Source organism: Hydra vulgaris, chromosome 02 (assembly GCF_038396675.1).
Source record: "Hydra vulgaris chromosome 02, alternate assembly HydraT2T_AEP".
Taxonomy (NCBI): domain Eukaryota; kingdom Metazoa; phylum Cnidaria; class Hydrozoa; order Anthoathecata; family Hydridae; genus Hydra; species Hydra vulgaris.
The window spans coordinates 60,012,824-60,033,635 of NC_088921.1; the positions used below are offsets into that span (position 1 = coordinate 60,012,824).

Here is a 20,812-nt window from a genome sequence, read left to right on the forward strand (position 1 = left end):
GCACCACTACCGCACCAATACCGCAATTTAATTACTTTATAACAAAATAACTAAAAAATTATTAAATTGATAGGCGGTAATTTAAAAATGGATAGAAGATGTCTTATATTATTATTATATTTATTATTATTATATAAAGAAAAATAATTTGCTGCAAAATGATGATATATATGCGAAAATTTGAAGTTTTGTTTCCGAAAGCAATTTCGAAATTCATTTCTGAAGCCAAAAAAATTGGAGAAAATCAAATAGTGCAGTATTTGAAAAAAGAAACAAAATTTGGTTAGATGAAACTATATTTGACTGGAAAAAACAAAAACTTAAAACGAAAACCTGTGTTATGTTTACTTTAACTATGAATAAAATTTATTATAATTTATACAGTTTATTTCTATTGTTATTATTGTTATTATGGATACCCTTCAGTTTTGTTTGAAGATGCATCTGTGCTAACGAAAGATTGCATTGTTTCCGAGCTTTTGGATTAATAAAATTAAAACGATCTTTTATATGCAGCAAATAAAAGTTTAAAAAAAGATAAAAGATTTATAGAAGCAAAAGTTGTTAAAAAAATATGTAACAAAGAATTATCGACAGGATCACTAAGCAGTATTTAAGAAATAATGCTCTTCAATTTAACTTCGTATACCCATCATATCATCTAATAAAAGAGGCTAAATATAAATGCTACCCTGAAAACATTCAGGTCAGTGACTACTCTGCAGAGGTACTATTACAAGATCTTCTTTTTCATGCTGCATCAAGATTATGCTGATAGTGTAGTATTAAATTTGCCTGTGCTTAAAGATTGTGCTATACTAATTCTAATATACAAAGCTGAAATTGATGGTGCAACAGGACAATCTGTTTATAAACAATAGTCAGATAATATGAGTGAACTTAATACCGACAAATTGCTTTTCATAACTTGCTTTGTTCCTCTTGAACTATATTGGTTCAAAGATGAGAAAAAACAGGTTGTTTGGAAAAATCCGAAACCATTGTCAACTAGTTACTGTAGGCCTCTCAGATTTAATTTTTTTTTTTTAAATATCTTTGCTTCCAACAAGGCTGCAAGCAACCACTAATTAAAGTTGGAAGTTACTGAAAGAGAAAAGATGAAGATTATAGAGCAAGATAACAATTGACAGGCAACTTAAAGGATTGCAAATTATATGAATCAGGAAAGCAAGATGAAGGAAGTAAATTCGTAACTCTTATTCCTCAAGTTTTTTTCCTAGAACTGATGTTCAAGGAAAAAACTTGAGGAATAAGAGTTTTTGGAGCACTTAGGAACAGTCACAGAAAAAGGATGAGACTTAATTGAATGACGACTAACACAAGAATGAATTTTAGTAGATGGCACAAGAGGTGCTAGCTCCTTAGAGCAGTGCCCAATATAGTATTTGTAGAAAAGAAAAAGAGAAGCAACATTACGACGATGTGATAATGGTTGAAGGTTGGCTGCAAGAGCAGGTCCAACTATGTTTACAATGCGTTTTTGCACCTTGTCTAAAAGAAAAAGGGCATCATAGAAGATCATAGATTAGAAGATCCGCCCCAGATATGGCAACAGTATTTCATACAAGGCCGGATTTGAGATATTTGGAGATAGAGAATAGAATCCAGAGTAAGAAAGTGTCGAGCTCGATAAAGAGATGCAACCTTAGCAGATGCTAATTTTGCAATAGATTTGATATATGGTTTCCAAGAAAGATCAGAAGAGTTAATCCTAGAAGATGAAGGGTAGATGGCTCATCAAGTACATTACCGTTCATAAATATAGGAAGATCTAAATTATTTCAATAACAATTGGCTAAAAAAAATTGAGTTTTATCTGAATTAAAGTTCACCAACCACTGTGAGCCCCATGCTGTAGCAGAAGTGAGATCCTTTTCAAGCTCAAATGTCTCGTCTCCAGGCAATCAGAGAGTGTTGGCTTCTTATCATGACAAGAATAAATGGTAGTATCTTCAGCGAACAATGCCACTTTAGATGTGAGAATATCTGGAAGATCATTAATAAAATTAAAAAGAGTTTAAGGCCAAGGATTGAACCTTGAGGAACCCCTGAAGTTACAGAATAAGAAGAAGAGTGCTGTCCATTGGGGACAACTTTTATACTATGATTGGAAAGAAAGGATTCAATAATCTTAAAGGTGTCACCTGATACACCTTAAAAAGAAAGCTTATGGATAAGACCAGCATGCCAAACTTTATCAAATGCTTTAGAAATGCCAAGAGTGACACCTTTACTTTTCCACCTTTATCTAATGCATGATAAACCTATCGGTTATTACTGTTAGAAAATCAGCTGTAGAATGAAAAGATCAAAATTCATATTGATGATCAGAAAGTAAGTTATTAGATTCAAGATGAGAGATTAAGTGTTTGTTAATTAAAGATTCAAAAACCTTGCTTATGATAGGAAGAAGACTAATGGGACAGTAGTTTGACGTATCAGATTGCTCTTCAGAATTTTTGAAAATAGGGATAACAGATGCCGCTTTCCAGCAGGCTGGAAAATAAGACTCTGATAAACACTTGTTGAATAGATTTCAAGGTATAGACAACAGCTCCGGAGAACACTTCTGCAAGACTATAACAGGTATGTTGTCCCGGCCACAAGCTGTAGAAGAGTCTAAGCAGGAAATCACTTTAGTTACAGACGCTTGAGTGATACGAATGTCAAGCAATGGATCGACCTGTTTGTTGGCAATATCAGGTAGAACGCAACTAGTGGAATCAAGAGACAATATTGATGAAAAATTCTTAGCAAAAAATTCAACTTTGTCTTTAGGTGAGGTGACAAAGTCTGAACCATACAAGAGAGGTGTAATTACAGATTTGCCCTTTTTATTGATACTATTAAATATTCTCCAGAAGTCACGAGAGCCTAATTTTTAAGATAAGATACAAGATTTCATGACCTGAGAATAGCGGGCTTTGGCGTTAGACAAAACCTTTTTACAATGGCTTCTAGCAGTAATTAACAGATGTCTGTTTTCTGGAGAATTGTTTTGCTGATAGATATGGAAGTTACGGTTTCGATTGGCTATTTCAGCAGCACAATGTGCTGGAATTGTGAGGAAAACCATGGAGATGAGTGAGGCTTGACCTGGAATCATAGTAAATGTAGAAAAGAATCAAAAAAAGTAGTTCTTATAGAAAACGAGTCAACTATGGCTTCTATTAAAAATATGAAATTATCCAATGTATCTGTTTTATTGGAGGATGGTGCAATGAAGGAAGTTGTAGTACAACATATTGTAAATATAACAATTATAGATAAAAATTCAGACTATTTTTTTTTTTAGTTATTTACAGCCTCAAGGCTGAGAAGGCCACTACAGTTTAGGAGGCTACTATTTGTGGTTACAACCCTCTCTCAAATATATAACTCCGAAACACAAACCTTAACAAAACAAGTTGAGTGCGGTACTACCAGGGACGTGGTGGGGATCAAACTCGGTACTTCTCACTTATGAGGTGAGCGCTCTACCACTACACCACTACCGCATGTTATTATTTCCACAGCTAACAACTCTTACCAATGCTGTTCAGTGTGTGTTGCATCTCCAACCAAAATGAACAATCTATCTTTAATAGTTCAAAAAAAATCTTTAGAAGGCAATATCAGACACAGTGTATCAACTTTGCATGCTTGGATTAGGTTTTTAGAATATATGCTTCATATCTTTTACAAGATGCCAATTATGAAGTGAAATGCTAGGACTGAAGAAGAAAAAAGTGTAGTTAAACTGAGAAAATGGATCTTGTCATAGACTAACCAACAATAGGTGGGGCAGGTACATCCATCGATGATAACACAGCTAGGTGATTTTTTTCAGTAATATGAGGTTTTAGCTAATATAATGAACATAGATGCAAATCTTATGAAAAGGATTCATATTATTCTGGCCACAATGTCATTTGATTATGACATTAGCTCATCAAAATTTAAAACATTCAGCTGGGAAGCTGCTTTGCTATATGTAGATCTGTACTCTTAGTATCCTATGACCCAAACACTTCATAAGATTTTGATTCATGGCTATGATTCATTGAATTATTTACTCTTCCATTAGGTATGTTTTCTGAAAAGGCTATCAATAAGGTTTTTAAGATCATTCATGAAAATTTTACAAGGAAATGCAATCTGAAAACAGTTTAGACCTTTTTTTTACCTTCATTTTATGTGCATCTGATCCTTTAATTTGCACATTTAGAAAGAAGATGCATAACAAAAAAAAAGTCTACCGTCTGTTGTCATTGAACTATTGTATGAGCCAACTAGAGAATACTCTACTTAAAATATAAATTTAAATAATATCCTTGTTGTTAATTTTTTGGGTGATTTAACAGAAGTTTTTATAAATGGAAAAAATTGGAGTTTTAAATAATTTTGTAATTATGTAATAAAATTTAAAATTTTTTAAAACAAATGTTATTTTCTCCGCAGATTGTGTTTTTCAATGTAATAAACTGTTTCTAAGAAAAAAGTTAGTAAAATTTTTGTTTTGGGGGTTTTGGCTAGAAAATGTCACATTTGACCCACTGTGTAACGCCTAATATAAAAAAACTTGCAAACGGCCGTGACCAAGCTGTCTAAAATAAAATACTCATGCATGGACATACAAGACAAAAAACCCCACACGTTTTTTGGGATGGCTTGTCAATACTTTTAAAAAATAAATAATTCTCATAAACAAAAATTAAAAAGTATATGATTACAATTGAAAAGTATAAATAGGATTTGTCTTGATTAGTTCTGCACTAGAAATCTTTTTTTAACTAGTAAACAAGTTAATTGTGTAGAAAAGATTTTTGTTTTTTTAACATAAAATAATAAAGTAGCATAAATTATGCTATTTTACAAATTATGCTATGCTATTTCATGTAGTTTTACAAGGTTTTTTTTACTAGGAGATCATGTTCAATTGACAAATGAAATTTATTCACAACTAACATCTCCAGATTGTGCAATCGCTGTCTCTCAAGCAAGTTTAAATTGAATTTTATTTTTTAAACTGTTGTAGATAATTGGAAATATGTTGCACATTTATATTAACATCAAGTATTTTCTTCTAAGTTTTTGAGATATTTTTAACTATTATAAAATATTAAAAAATGTTAAATAATAAAAGTTATAATTCTTTTTTTTCTAATTTTACTCTTTTGTCATTGTTTTAAAACATTTTTTCATTCTTGAATAAATTTTCACTTATTAGTTTTTTGTTTTTTTTTTGTTTTTTTCTTTAAGCTTTCTTTTACTTGTGTTTTTTCTTTAAGTTTTTTTTTTACTTTTGTTTTTCCTCTAGAATAATAATCATCATCTTGTTGCTGGACAAGAAAATTTTTGTAACCCCAGTAACCCTAGCAATTTAAATGATTCAACAAACATGGCTCAAAACCCGGTACTTTTTTACATTATAGTTATTATTGTTTTATCAATAAGAATATAAATGGCCAGTGGTACAGACCAAATTGCGAGTTTCTTAATTAATGATTTAGCAGTATAGAGTTGACAGTAAAATAATAAACTCTGAATAGCCGGAAAAACTGGATAAATAAGTAAAGATAAAATATTGAAAGAAAATGAGTTAGCTACTTATTGTTCATAAATATATTTTGAGCTTTCATTATTAATTTATATTTTTTTGTTTACATCTTTAAAATTAAGTTTTTATTCTTTTGCATCTATTTTAATATTTGTAAACAGTAAAAGTACTGAAAATGGAAGAGTATTGATAGCATCATATTTACACAAAAAACTTTTCTAAAAGCTAGATAACTTAGTATTATATTTCTTAAAATAACTTTAAAAAATTTATTGAAAAAAAAATCTGAAAATTTGACTTGAAACGTCAAAAAGTAAAAAAAAACTCCGTATATTGATCAGTCAGAACTTAAAATTAGCTGATATATATGCTGATATAAGCTGATATATATATGCTGATATAAGTTTTATACTTTAGTGAGAAATAAACTAAAAGCTCATTTTCGACAAATTAAGATTTACTAGGTTAGCAATTTTTAAAGCCTGTTTATACTGAAAGTTTTTATTTTCACAGTGACTGAAAGAATTATTTTCCAATTTTTAAGGCCAATTTTCAATAAATTTTTTTTTTAGTTTTGAGGTATAAATTTTTTATTGATGACAAGTAAAAATTAATAAATGGGGGGGTTAATAAGCTTGGGGTGGGTAAGAAAGTTTTCCAAAAATTAGTAAATATCCTGCCCCATTCCCCTCCCCTCCTCCACCTTGTATTAAGGACTCGAGAGTAAATTAGTCAAAGAAAAGTTTTTTCTTTTAAGGTTTTTTTTATTCAAAAATATTTTTGGATGTTTTTACATACCTTATACCTATCTTGCATAAACAGATTTAGTATCATGTTTATATGTTTATACAGATTTAAAAAGTTTGTACTTTACCAAGTACTAATTTTAGTTTATTATGTTTTTTATTTATTATTTCAAAGCGATTGCTATTTTCAAAGAGATTGCCAACTTTTGATAGAAATATTACACAAGCTATAAATGTCTGCTTCAAGCTCCTATGAGCAGCCATGGCACAGTGGTTAGAGTTCTGGCTCAGAACCCAGAGAAGTTCACACCTCCTTCCTTACCAATGTCACTTATTGGGCTCTAGCCCAATAAGTGACATTGGTAAGGAAGGAGGTGTGAACTTCTAGTTAAATGCTCTCCCGCGGTGCTCTGTGATAAGCCCGTAGGAACTTCTGGGAGCATCTAAATAACCTAAAAAAAAATAAAAATAAAAACTCCTGTAAAAGTGATGTGTATAGCTGTAAAAAAATTAACTAAACAAAATAAGGTAAAAAAATAGAATCAAAACTATAACATAAAGTAAACATTTTGAAATTTGTATAAAATATATATATAAATTTGTATAATATTTATATATAAATTTGTATAAAATATATATATATATATAAACTTTTCTATTAAAATATAAAAGATTCGAGGATAAAACCAAAGAAAACAAAAAATATATATATTAATAAAAAGTTAATAAAAACTCTTATTATTTAAAGCCTATTAATAAAATTTTGCAAAAATAAAGCTTTTAACTGTAAAGTTAAAAAAATTGAATAAGAGGTAAAACAAATATAAATAATAAAAGTAAATAAATAGTAAAATAATAAAAATCAAGGTAAAGGATCAACAAAAACATTCTTTTTATAACTTGTTTGTAGTTTGTAAACATAAATTTATTTAAAATCTGATCTATTTTGAAACACTGTTTAATTTTTTAATTTATTTCTATAGTAAAAAAAAAGTGAAAAGTTTTTAGAATCATAGAAATGACAACAAAATTAAAATAAAAACACACAACACAAAAGAAAAATCAATTAAATCATATTTTCTATTTAAAAGGATTATATGTTTTATATAAATTTTAGATTTAAAATTCTATAAGAATAAAACTATTGACACAGCTTTAAGTCAAACTAGTTTTACATCAGATTAAATCAAAATAATATAAGTTTGTTTTATAAACAGATTGCTTAAGTTTGTATCTATGCAGTTTTTTAATATCTCAAAATATATTTTTTAGGTCAATAGTTTCAATAGTCTTTTGGATTCAATCAATACATGGGCAAAGGTATTTGTGAATTTTTAGGTTTATTTTCAAATTTTTCAACAGTATTGGTATTGTTTATTGGTTTTTGTAAAATTTGTGTTTATCTCTTCAAAACCCATGTGTCAAGGGTAATTCCATATCAATTAAACTAGGCCATGTCACCATTCATCTCAGATATTGCTCATTTTGACGATACAGATTTCAAATTAAACCTTGCAAATTTTAGCCTCTAGCTCCAAGAAAATCCTAAAACATAACATTTTACTTTTAGCAGATATTGCACAGTGGTTAGGGGTGGTGGACAAAAGTAAAAAAAATACATCTTTAAAGATTACATTTTCATATACCATTTTATAGCTTCAATGTTCAGCTTTTATGAAATGTATATGTTTTTGTATAATTATCATAATTATTAAAATTATCTGATTAAAGCATGATGTATGCTTCTCAGCTGTAGAATAAAAAGCTTTTTTTTTTCAAAAAAAAGATTTCACTAACTTTTTTTTTAATTTGATAATATTTTTTGTGTTACTAATAAGCATGAAATATATGTTAATTTTAATTTTCTTTCAAAATGAACTATTACAACACTAATTTGCATTTAAGTTATGTCAAATAAAATGATTTCAAATGACTAAAAAAAGTTCTTCAATAACCCTGGTTTGAAGAACTTTTTTTAGTTAAAATTTCACTTATATAGTTGAATACTTTTGTGGTCCAAAGCGATCCAGTATTTTGAGACTTGAAAACATTGTTCAATATGTATATTATCAATATAAATTTGGTTTATAAACCGGGGATGTCCACCTGGTCTCTAATAATGATTTTTACAAATTAAAAAGATGTACTCACTTTTATGTGGTGAAAACAGTGTATATATTTTATTCTAAATGGTTTTGTAATAATTGGGTCTCAGTGAAACTAGATTAGTGTTACAAACTTGTTTTAATATTAATACATCTTAAAATATTTATAAGATTTTGTAAATGAAATTCATATTTTTATAAAGTTAAAACACAAAAAATATTAATATTTATTCATATATAATACAAGAAAACTTGAGCTTAGCTAATCCTAATATTTTGAATGCAGTTGTAAATGGCATAAACTAAACTGCGATTAACAACCTGTTTAATTTTGTAAAGCACTTTGAAAAAGGTGGAGTATATGCAAAAATTCTAAAATTCGTTCAAAGAGAATAACAATAGGTACAAAATGAACCAATATCAGTTCAAGTTGTAATCGATAATAAGAAAATTCTACTGCTTTCATTGATAAAGAAAACTCTGCTCTTATCCAACTGTAGTATCTGGCAGACCCCAGGTGAATTTTGATGCTTTATGTAGGAAAACAAAGAAAAGAAGATAGACGCTATTAGTTGCATCATATTTATCTTAAAAACTATTGTTTGCATTAGGTTGTAATTTGTGCCAAGATGGTAAAGAAAAAGAAGTTAAAGCTATTTTTAATTATCAGAATATGTGAGTTTTGGTTTAAAAAATAATTTTGAACCAAAACTTTTATATTATTATATACACAAAAAGGTTTAAGCTTTAGGTTCCTTTTTTTATGGATTATGTAGTAGTTTCATGAAATATAAAATAGAGCCCTTGAACTGCATAAAAATGCATAAGATTAGTAATTAGGAATGTGTTAAATTTTTTAAATGCATAAAATAATTTTTAATCAGACTGCCATATTAATATTAGTCTAGTTTATAACATTGATGCTTTATGAAAAGTTACTTAAGCAAGTAATGCAATATTACCTGGGCAAGTACTTACCAATCTAAACTAGCTTAAGTCTATAAAAAGCAAAAGCAAGCATGCAGTATATTCACAAAGGATATGCTAGTATTAAACAAATAATAAAAGAGCTGAGAGTTCCTTATATTTATGAACAAAATATCTATAGCATTCTTTAGTTTATGTTTAAATTGAAAAAAAATTTGGTCTAAAAAGTATTCCATAATTACTTCCACCTTATCACAAATATACGTAACAAAACATGCAGAACTACTATATTTCAAAAATGTCTTTGATACTATACAAATTCTCAATATGTAGAATAGGACCACAATTGTGGAACTCATTTTTCACAAATGATATTAAAACAATAAACTTGATTCAACATTTTAAATGCGTTGTTAAACAACATTTATATGATCTCAACTAGGGATTGCATTCCCGCGGGATCCCGCATTAATTTAGCGCATGCAATATCCCCCAAAAACTACTGGAGGATCCGTGGGATTTGCGAGATTTTGAAATTATTGCTTTTAAACAGAAAGATATCAAATGAAAAGTGTTTAAAGTATTTGCGAAACAAATCCATTTAATAATTTACTAGTCATACAATGCACAATGAAGTGTATGCTGAGAAACTTATTAAATAAGTAATAGCAATTAATCAGAAACTGTCTAAGTTTGTCAACATTTTTATTTTTATTTCTTATATATATATATATATATATATATATATATATATATATATATATATATATATATATATATATATATGTATATATATATATATATATATATATATATATATATATATATGTATGTATATATATATATATATATATATATATATATATATATGTATGTATATATATATATATATATATATATATATATATATATATATATATATATATATATATATATATATATATATATATATATATATATATATATATATAAGAAGTATCTTCTTATATATTATATATATATATAAGAAGTATCTATATATATATATAAGATGTATCTTCAGCTATTAAAATATTTTTCTTAGCTATAAATATCAAAAAATCATTCAAAAATAAGCAATTATTTAGCAAAACATTAGTGGAACTCGTTCAAATTTTTTTTTGTTTAGTTAATGGTTATGTTGAAATTTTTGCTAACGAGTATGTTGAAATTTTTGTTAATGAGTATGTTGAAAATGTGAAATTGAAAACGTGCGTGCATAATAATAAAAAATGTACTTTTAAAAACTACTTTTAAAATTATTTGCATCAAGATTTTAAAACAAAAGTATCAAATAAGCATGTTGCAAATTAAAACTATATGGAATTATTTTAAAAAAAGTGATAAAGAAGAAAATGCGAAGTGCATGTTATGTTCAGCTGTTTTAAAAATAAGTCAAAGATCAACTAAAGGGTTAATAATCCATTTAAAAACTATGGCACCGATTTAAAATCAAATGTTTTACAACAAAACAGAGCTTCAACTTCAAAACAGCATGAATCAGTTGGACTAAAGCCTAAAATAAACATTAACTGTGAAGACGAAGAGGTAATTCTATCGAAAAAGGTCAGAACAATTGACATGTTTTTCGTAAAAAGAAATTTCTATGGAAAAAATGGTATCGCGCATGGTTGCTAAAGATGGCTTTACATTTAATAGTTATTGCACATCTTCAGATTTGCGGTATTTGTTTTCAAAGATTGGTTTCCGGCTCCCTACTTCACCTAATACTATACGATCGATGGTAGTTAATTTTCAGATTCTGTAAAAGCCGATATACAAAAATTCGTATCACTAAAAAAGCAAAATCAAGAATTTTCAATAATCAGAGATACTTAAACTTAAATGTACATTTGGAGGCAAAACACTTTAATCTTGGATTGATTCGAATCCATGGATCGTGTAATGCAGAATATTGCGTCAAGTTAGCTGCAGGAAGGCTAAATAGCTTTGATATTGACCTCCATAAAGGCATTATTGCCATGACCACGGATGGATCAAGTGTGATGGTGAAAGTTGGTAAAATGATGTCTTGCTATCAACAACTATGTTATGCTCATGGATTACAACTTGCAGTTATTGATATCTTATACAAGAAAAACAACAGAGAAGTCGAAGAATCGTTTACTACATATAAATGTGAAGAAGAAGATGAATATGGTGACACTGATGATAATGAAGTTATAAATAAAAAATATGGTTTGACAATAATTTTGGACCGACTATCTGCTGAATTGGCTAGCAATTACAAAGAACTAATAAAAAAAGTGAGAAAGGTTGTGAAAATATTTAAAAACTCTCCTGTCAAAAATGATACATATTTACAGAAGTATATCCTACAAGAACGTGGGAAAAAGCTTAAGTTAATTCTTGATTTTAAAATAGGTGGAACAGTATGTCCAATATGTTAGAAAGATTTCATAGACTAAAAGTGTGTATTGAAAAAGCCTTAATTGATATTGGGTCAGAAGTTCGTTTCACCCAAGAAGAATGGTCCCAAATCAATGACTTAATTATTTGCCTGACACCACTAAAACTTGGTCTCGAACTATTATGCAGGAGAGATTCGAACCTTGTCACTGCGGAAACATCTTTTCAATTTATGTTAGATAAATTACAAAAGCAATCATCACTTTTGAGCATAGATTTAGCTGCGGCACTTCGTGAAAGGTTTACACAACATCATAATAAGAATTTAAATGGACTACTAGTTTACTAACAAAATCCTAAAAAATATGAACAAAAAATTTAAAAAAATGAAAATACTTTTTCTATGCCAAAAAGAACCGTTATGCGTCAAGAAATTAAAAAAATATTGATAAGAGTACAATTGAAAGAAATGAAGACGAAGAAAATGAACTCGAAGAAAAAGAAGCTGTAGATTCTATTAACAATTCCTAAATACTTACTCCTACAATTCTATCGCTGAAAAAAGAATTGGAAAATCAAATACAGAAAGACAAGAAAAGCTGGACAGAAAATGTAAAGGAGATACCAAATTTAGATTCTTTAGACTTTGATAAATTATTGAAACAGAAAATGTCTGCCTATGAAAGCAACAAAGTAAGAGGCATGCTCCTAGATATAGCACATAGTTACTTGATGATCATACTACCAACAAGCGTAGAGGCCAAGTGAGTTTTTTCAACTGCTGGTTATATATATAGTCCTTTGAGGAGTAGATTAAGTGATGATACTTTAAATAGGGTCTGTTTCTTAAGAGGGCAAATCTTACAATGATTTTCTCATATTTGATGTTTTAAAAAATAAATAAAGCTAATAGATGTTCTATGTTAAGCTAGATGTTCTACGTATTTTGGCTTATGTTTTTGTTCATTAAATGTTAAGAATTATATTGATTTACAAATGAATTGTGTTTTTTGGCTTTATTTACCTCATCATATCAATTTAATAAGTTGAGTATATTTTTTCTAAAATACTTGAAAGAAAAATACAATTGTCATTTTGCCTTTTATAATGTGCATAGGAAATCTACCAATCCCACGCGGGATCGGCACAGAAATTGAAAATTTCCGCCTGGATCCTGCGGGATTAAAAAGTGTGCGGGATTGCAATCCCTAATCACAACATTACTGAAGCAATCTCTTATTTTTAAAACTTTTACATGTCTCAAAATTTTTTTCATTTACACAATAGCTGGATATGTTTATGGTTATACTTATAAAAGTGTGATTACTTGTACATTGTTTACATTAATAAATATACATTTACTTGGCTATTTTAATTATACGAGTTTATATATATATATATATATATATAAATTTTTTTATTTATGTGCTACAAATTTTAAAATTCTTAAAATTTTAAAATTTAAAATTAAATTCTTAAAATTTTAAAAATCCTAAAATTTGTGTTTATTTTATATAATATTGATATTGATTGTAAAACGTAACTGAAATTAACAGGACAAGATGATAAGACCATCATCTTCTGCTTGCTCCAGTTAATTTTATTTACAATAACAGTTTAAAAAAAAAAATTTTATTGACAAAAAAAGATATATCTATCTATAAGTAACTATGCAAAATGAACTGTTGCCAGGCATTTCAGGTGTCACTATCAACCAAATAAAAAATCTATAGTACCACTACCTTTGTAGTATAAAAACCTGTTAAAGATATTATAACGTTTATAAATCTGCTTGGCCTTTATAACAACCTTGTCAGGCCATCTAGAACAGATGAGTGTTTTAATTACCATCACAATTTGTATCATTGATGCGCCTGTAACAACAACTAACACTATTTTTTTGTTAAAGCTACATTTTGGAATCTAAGTTAGCTATAATACTTACAATTAATTCAGTCAAATTCTTCTGGGAAAAGGCCGATATTTCTTATAAATTAGAAAAATACAGAATTGAAAATACTCTAAAGCTACATGATAAATAGACATTGCTTGCAAAATGAAAAAGTTCAATAAAAAATGTTTACTTGACCACAAGCTGCACTCCAATATTAGATAACATTTTTGATTTGTAAAGTAAATGACTTAGAGTTTTAAAAAGAACTTCATTTCATAATCAAAAACGAGAACAGCAACTACATTTAGAACTTAACTATCAAATCTTAATAAGCTAATCATAAATACTTCCACAGTTCTACATTAGGGTTTTTATGCTGGATACAAGCTTTGGGATAGCAAGCAGCTATTTCAAATTTAATATCAGAATTGTAAATCAGAGAGGGTAAATCAGCTTTAATATTTGTTCCTTTCTCTGTTTAATCTGGTAGCATCTTGTAATCCCAGTGCATAACTAAAGGAGTATTTTTTGTCTTTTACTTTGCAGATCAAGGTAAATTTCTTTTTCTGTTAATGGTTACTGTGTTGATACCTTGTGTAATTCTAACATGGTTACTGTGTTGATAACTTGTAATTCTAACATGGTTACTGTGTTGATACCTTGTGTAATTCTAACATGACAAAAAGAAGCTACAGGAATGTTTTTTTTTTGTTTTTAAGTTATTTGTCTTTTCACCCATTACTATCTGATTTTGATCTTTTGTCCATAAGGAAAAGGTTATCTTCTATAGCAATGCACAGTGGGCCAGCAGGTGGTCAAAATTGGAAAAATTTTAGTTATCTAATCTTGAAAACTTATTTAATTTTAGTTTCTATATATATTAGGAGAAATTTATTGATAATTTATTTATATTAAATCCCTTAGTTACCTTTCAAAATTCGAATTTTTAGACTCTAAGCATTCGAATATTAAAATTAAAAAAAAAAAATTATAAATAAGTAATTAATGGTGACATCAAGGTTGTGTTATATTTCAATAACATCTACATTTTTGAAAAAAAAAATTAGTACATGTTATTCTAGAGTATTTAAAGGTAAGAAAAACCAATGTGTGAAATAAATTTGTCATAGCATGTTATCTCAGTTATACTTTGAAAATCACAGATTTAAAAAAAAAATTCCTTAAGAAATTTTTTTTTGCCGCACTATAACTAATAATTACCACAATTTGCCATGTGCTGTCTTATATTTATTTAAGCTCTATGATGCTTCAATTGTGTTTTAATTGATTGCTCGTCCCCTTAAATCCCTGTTCAGATTTTATATATGTTTCAACTTGGTTACTATGGTACTAAATTTTGCATGGCAACAACTCATTTTTACATTAACGTTGTTTTAGCAGTATTTTATTTGCGCTAAGTACACAATATTGGGGGTACGTATTAAAATGAGATTCACAATTCTTATGAGGTTAATTTTTTTTGATTGCTATGGATGCCTTACTTTGCATAGCATAGCAACAACATATTATCTGTAGTTGTTAGTCATTTAATTACTAACACTAATAGTAATTTAATTACTTTTAATTTCAATTACTAACACTTGTAGTAACTTTATTACTACTATTGTAGTCCACGCGGCATATATATTGTAATATTAAACTTTTAAATACAAAATGCTTGTTACAATTATTTAGATATGGTTTTATTAAACTTAGACATTCATAATTTTCTCCAAAAAAACAATCTTAGTATTTCAAGACAAAATATTGAAATTTATTCAGCCAAAATTTGCTGAATTTAAAGACGTTGATTTTAGGCATACTGTTCAACGATTTGTTTATTTGTATTAAAAAAAAAAAGTGGAAATCTGCAAACTATATTGTCAAAAATTTTGAAAATAAGTTTGTGAACTGGCTTATTGAATATATAATTGTCAGAAAAAAAGACAATGAACCAACTACAAGTAGACGTGGTCGTAAACCAGTTGCATTTGATAATGGTTCTTATAAACCAAAAAACAGCGTGTATCTTGTTTAATTGAATTTCATTCATTCAATGAATTATTTTTTGCTGCTAATAATAAATTTAGAGATGAATTTATTGTTATTGCTGCCAAGAGCATTTTAAATATTTCAAATACAGATAAAGCAACTAAATATTCAGCAGACGAAGCACTGGCTTTAATAATTGATTCAAGTCTGACAAAAGCTTCCTATCAATTGGTTAGAAGCGGATCCTTGGAGAAAGAATATAACATCTACCCCGCTTACAATGATGTCAGAGATGCAAAATTGAAATGTTATCCTGCAAATATAACAGTGGAGTAATATTCAGCTTCAGTTCCTTTAAAATATTTAATGTTTCATACTTTGCAAATAATCTGTGCAGTTCAGGAACCTGTGCTAAGGCACTTGATATTGAACGACAAAGCAATAAAAACAATGACACTCACATGTAAGGCTGGTTTTGATGGTGCTACTGGCCAAAGCATTTATAAACAAGTTTTTATCAGAACCTGATATTAACAGAAATTTAAAGCGTGAAGAATCATTATTTATTACATGTCTAGTCCCATTGGATTTGACTGGATTTAACAACAGCAACGAAAAGGTGCCTATTAGGAGAAGTCAAAAGTCATCCTCCACAGCCTATTGTAGACCCATAAGATTTGCATACAAAATGGAATCCAAGGAATCTGTGATTTAAGAAGATAAGTACATTAAAAGTGAGATAAAAAGTTTGGGTATGATTTTATTAGAGGTTTGCGGATCTTCTATTGAAGTGAATTGTATTATTGAACTTACAATGATTGATGGGAAGGTTCAAACGATATTATCTGAAAAAACTAACTCATACCAATGCTGTTCAGTGTGTGGTGTCTCTCCAAAAAGTATGAATAGTCTTGATATCCTTAATATAGGTTATACTAACAGAGAGTTCAAATATGGTCTTTCCAGTTTTCATGCATGGATTCAATTTCTTGAGATGGTATTGCACATTGCATATAAAAAAGAAACACGAAAGTGGCAAGCAAGATCTAAAGAACACAAAGAAAAGGCATCTGTAACTAAACAAAAGATTCAGACTGATTTTATGAACAAAATGGGACTTGTTGTTGATTTCCCTAAAAGTGGTGGTTCTGGAACAAGCAATGATGTCAATACATCAAGGCGTGCTTTTGCAGCATATGAACAAACAGCTGAAATTCTGGGTATTGACCAAAACCTTATATTCAGATTTTACATTATCTTGGTAATGTTCTCTTCAGTATATGAAATAAACTGCCTAAAATTCAAGGATTAATGTTTTGACACTGTTAGACTATATGTGTCCCTTAATCCATGGTAATACATGGCTCAATCGGTTCACAAAGTATTGATACATGGACATGACATAATTAAAAGCCTTACATTACCCATCAGACTTATGTCAGAGGAAGCTCAAGAGGCTAGAAATAAAGACTTCAAATCTTATCGCGAAACTTTCAGCCGAAAAACATCCAGAAGAGCAACAAATACTGATCTTATCAATAGACTCCTAGTTTCCAGTGATCCTGTTATTTCATCACTGTGTAAATAAACATCACACCAATCAAATTATAAAGCATTTTCTTCAGATGTTTTACAATTACTTAAACAATCTTCAAACGATGTTATTGTTTTATAATTTTTTTGATGTAATTCAAAATTGACAATGTTTTCTTGCACTATTTTTTGCTTTTATTATTCCTAAAACATTATTTACCTAAATACTCAATTGTTATTTGATATAGGTGGGTCAAAAATCTGATAAAATATTCAAATACCAATTTACTACATTGTAACTAAGGAAAGTATCCGGTAACTAAGCAATATAAGTATTCATAGCAACTAAATTTAAAAAATGATCACTTTTGTAAGAAGTGTGATCTCATATTGGTACTCATGCCAAATTTAGTGAATATAGCACTTATAAAATATCTGCAGGTAACAAAAATAGGTTGTTGCTAAGCAAAATAAAGGTATCCATTGCAACAAAATAAAAAAGTATTACCTTCATAAAAAGCGCAGACATCATATTATTACTCATACTTTTTTTAGTGGATATAGCTCTAATATTAAATTAGTCATGAAATTTGTCCATAAAAGTGAATTCTGGCCCACTGTGCAACGAGGGATATGCCTTACTATGAGATATATAAAAAGATCTTGACAAATCTTGTTTCATTTGGATTTCATTTGTCTTCTACTTAAATGTTTCTCTTTTGATGGATTTTATACTTCTAAAAATGAAATACCAGATAATGCTTTCTGAATGATAGAGATATGATTTGCTTGGTTGGCACACGGGCCATTTTCTAAAGCTTTAAAAATTAATTTATTTATTTTTGTAAAACTGTATTCACCTCTGTATGTGTGTATTTATATATGTGTGTATATATATTATTAATTCTGTTATAGATATTTATAACAATGCTGTTTCTGATGTTATTTATATTTATGCATGTGTTTTTAAAACAGAAGTTTAAATTAGTTTTTAGAACATTAATGTATATTTTTTCAGAGCCTGATATCCCTATTATAAAGGTTAAAAACACTCTAATGTTCAAAAGCTTTTGCTTGAGTGCCTCGATACAAAATCTAGCGCTCTCTCTGGTCCAGTGTAAAGTGCGTTGCTCGAAGGAACTGTTACTGTTTTAGTGTAACAGTTCCTTTAACTTCTGAAAACTTTTTTTCGTCTAATTTTTTCTCTCAAAATTAAATGCTTGGGAATTTTATCTTGTGTTTATTTATTTCTAACTCATACAATTTGAAGTCATCGTTTTATTACTCATTAACTATTTACATTCCCAACTCCCAATTTAAATAATGGTTGCTTGCAGTCATGTTGGAAGTTAATTTGTTAAACTTTTATACACGACAAAAGAATTTCAATAAAGTTAATAAACACCCTTTGACCTTTTTTTGCTAATCCCCGTTGGTAACTAATATTCATAAAAATAGTTTAAACAGGAACATTGGGCCTAGTCAGATCATTGGGCCTAGCCCGTAAGGGTCAGTGTTACGGTCATCGAGCACGGCTATTTTCCAAATCACAATTATTGTCACCGCGAAAGAAGTTGTTTGTCTCTGGAAGACGCATGGGCTAGTTTTTTAGTCATAAGTCGGTTATAAATCCATGCACAGGTGTTTAATCCATCATGGTTTTCTGGAGTATGACTGGGGCTGGCTTGGTGTAGTTAAGAGTTTTGCTGGTTACTAACAACACAAGACTCTACTAAACGACATAAACAGCACAGACTTACACATTACACCTATACACCCTTATGCACATACAGCCTGTTTACATCGTTTACATGCTTTTTGTTCTTTTATTAGATAAACTATCTTTGTTTGAACTCATTCTTATTTAAATAGTATTTTCTTTTAATAGATAGTATATGGTTGTAATGTAGATATAGATTTGTATGCCATGTATATGAGGTTATCATGTGTGATTGAGTTTTCATTTTAGGATTCATATAAATATATATAAGAGCGATTCTTTTTGACTAGCGGCTTTCGACATGTTTTGTTGATGGACGTCTTTTTGTTGTTTTTTTGTTATGGTCTCAAAATTACGTTTAATTCGGACCGTAGTGAAAACTTTACTTTTTCGGAAACTTCGATTTAGATATGGTCTCAAAGTTACCTACCTAATTCGGACCGTAGAGAAGACTTTACTTGTAAAAAATATTTTTCCCGCTTCTACATCGTTTTTATATCTCGACTAATATTATTGCTTTATCACCCAAAATAATTTTTTAACCACTCATCTGGCTTAAATTTATCTGGTCTTATTTTAGTATTTAGTTAATCTTATTACAATATTTTTTAATATATGGTATATCCGCTGATTTTCATATTATTACTATTATCAAGGAACTTTTATGCTATATTATCTTACATTCATTACTCTGCTTTGTTTTAATTTTCACAGACACAATTTTCGTCTTTTATTATTATTCGGAGAATTTCTTATATCCTTCATTACATGTTTAAATCTTTACATTTTTGCAGGCGATATATATAGGTTTTTTTTCTACTTTCAAATATTACTTGATTTTTAGTTATGATTTTAAGTTGCGCGGGTTGTTTCATTTTCTTACACTTTAGATTGGTTAAAAAAATTCGAATGAACTATGTTTTATTTTATTTTAAAAGGGGTTTTTAGTAGGGTATATTGCCATTTGATTGTTTTTTGGTTTATTTGTGCTGGAAGTACCTATGTGGTTTAAATGGTCTTAGGGGAAAATTTGTTAGTATATTCTGTTTACACACTTTAGTTGTTTTAGTTTTGTTTCTGGCGTTTTTATTTGAATTTTAATTCATTGTGCGTAGTTTTTTCTACCGTTGGTATGGTGAGTGATTTGTTTAATTATTTTTACTTATATTGTGCAGTAGATCAACACTTTTCATATCATCAAAAAAATAGTGCTTCACAAATTTGGGTATGGTTGGGTTTTGGCTATTTGTAGTGAATCCTTTTTTACTGCAGTATGGAATAGGCGTAAGTCGCGGGATAAAGCATAAGTGGCGATGACGTTTGTCTGACGGGATACACTAGTTATAAGTGCTGATCCTCATCGAAACGCCAGTAATAATAGACGCGACTCTGAGGAGATGTTTATTACTTAATCACTACACAAATTATGTTTACACATTGGCATTAATGTTTTTTTTCCATTCTGAGGCCTGTCATTGTTGTATGCATACTTTTTATTTTATAATGTATTTTTTGTTTTATTTAGTTTTTGTTTGGTGATATATTTTTTGTTTATCTTAGTTCGTATTAGTGTTTATGTAACAATTTATTTTTTATTATTATTGTTAGTACTGTTTAGGTGCATTGTCTTTCTTATTTATATTTTAAATATTCCTCAATTAATCTTTCTTTTTGTCTTGACAACTGTCAAAATATACTTTGTTTGAAAAATAATTCTCTTTTATTCTAATGTACTTCATTTCTTCCCTCAGGCGTTCACTGCTCGTGTGTAACCATTCGGCAAATTTTATGTCAGAATTATATATATGCCAAAGTTTATAAATAATTTGTTAAACTTTTATACACGACAAAAAAATTTCAATAAAGTTAATAAACACCCTTTGACCTTTTTTTGCTAATCCTCGTTGGTAACTAATATTCATAAAGATAGTTTAAACAGGAACAAGT

At 28.7% G+C, this 20,812-nt stretch overlaps 1 protein-coding gene across 1 annotated transcript in view; it reads left to right on the plus strand.

The window, feature by feature from the left end:
- LOC100203767 (pre-B-cell leukemia transcription factor 1) overlaps positions 1-20,812 on the plus strand; it is a 41,720-nt gene that overhangs the window by 20,495 nt on the left and 413 nt on the right. The window contains exons 7-9 of the mRNA XM_065791579.1: positions 4,926-4,999; positions 5,321-5,416; positions 7,579-7,626. Of these exons, the coding sequence (XP_065647651.1) occupies positions 4,926-4,999; positions 5,321-5,416; positions 7,579-7,626 (218 nt within the window). The remainder of the gene's footprint in view (positions 1-4,925; positions 5,000-5,320; positions 5,417-7,578; positions 7,627-20,812) is intronic.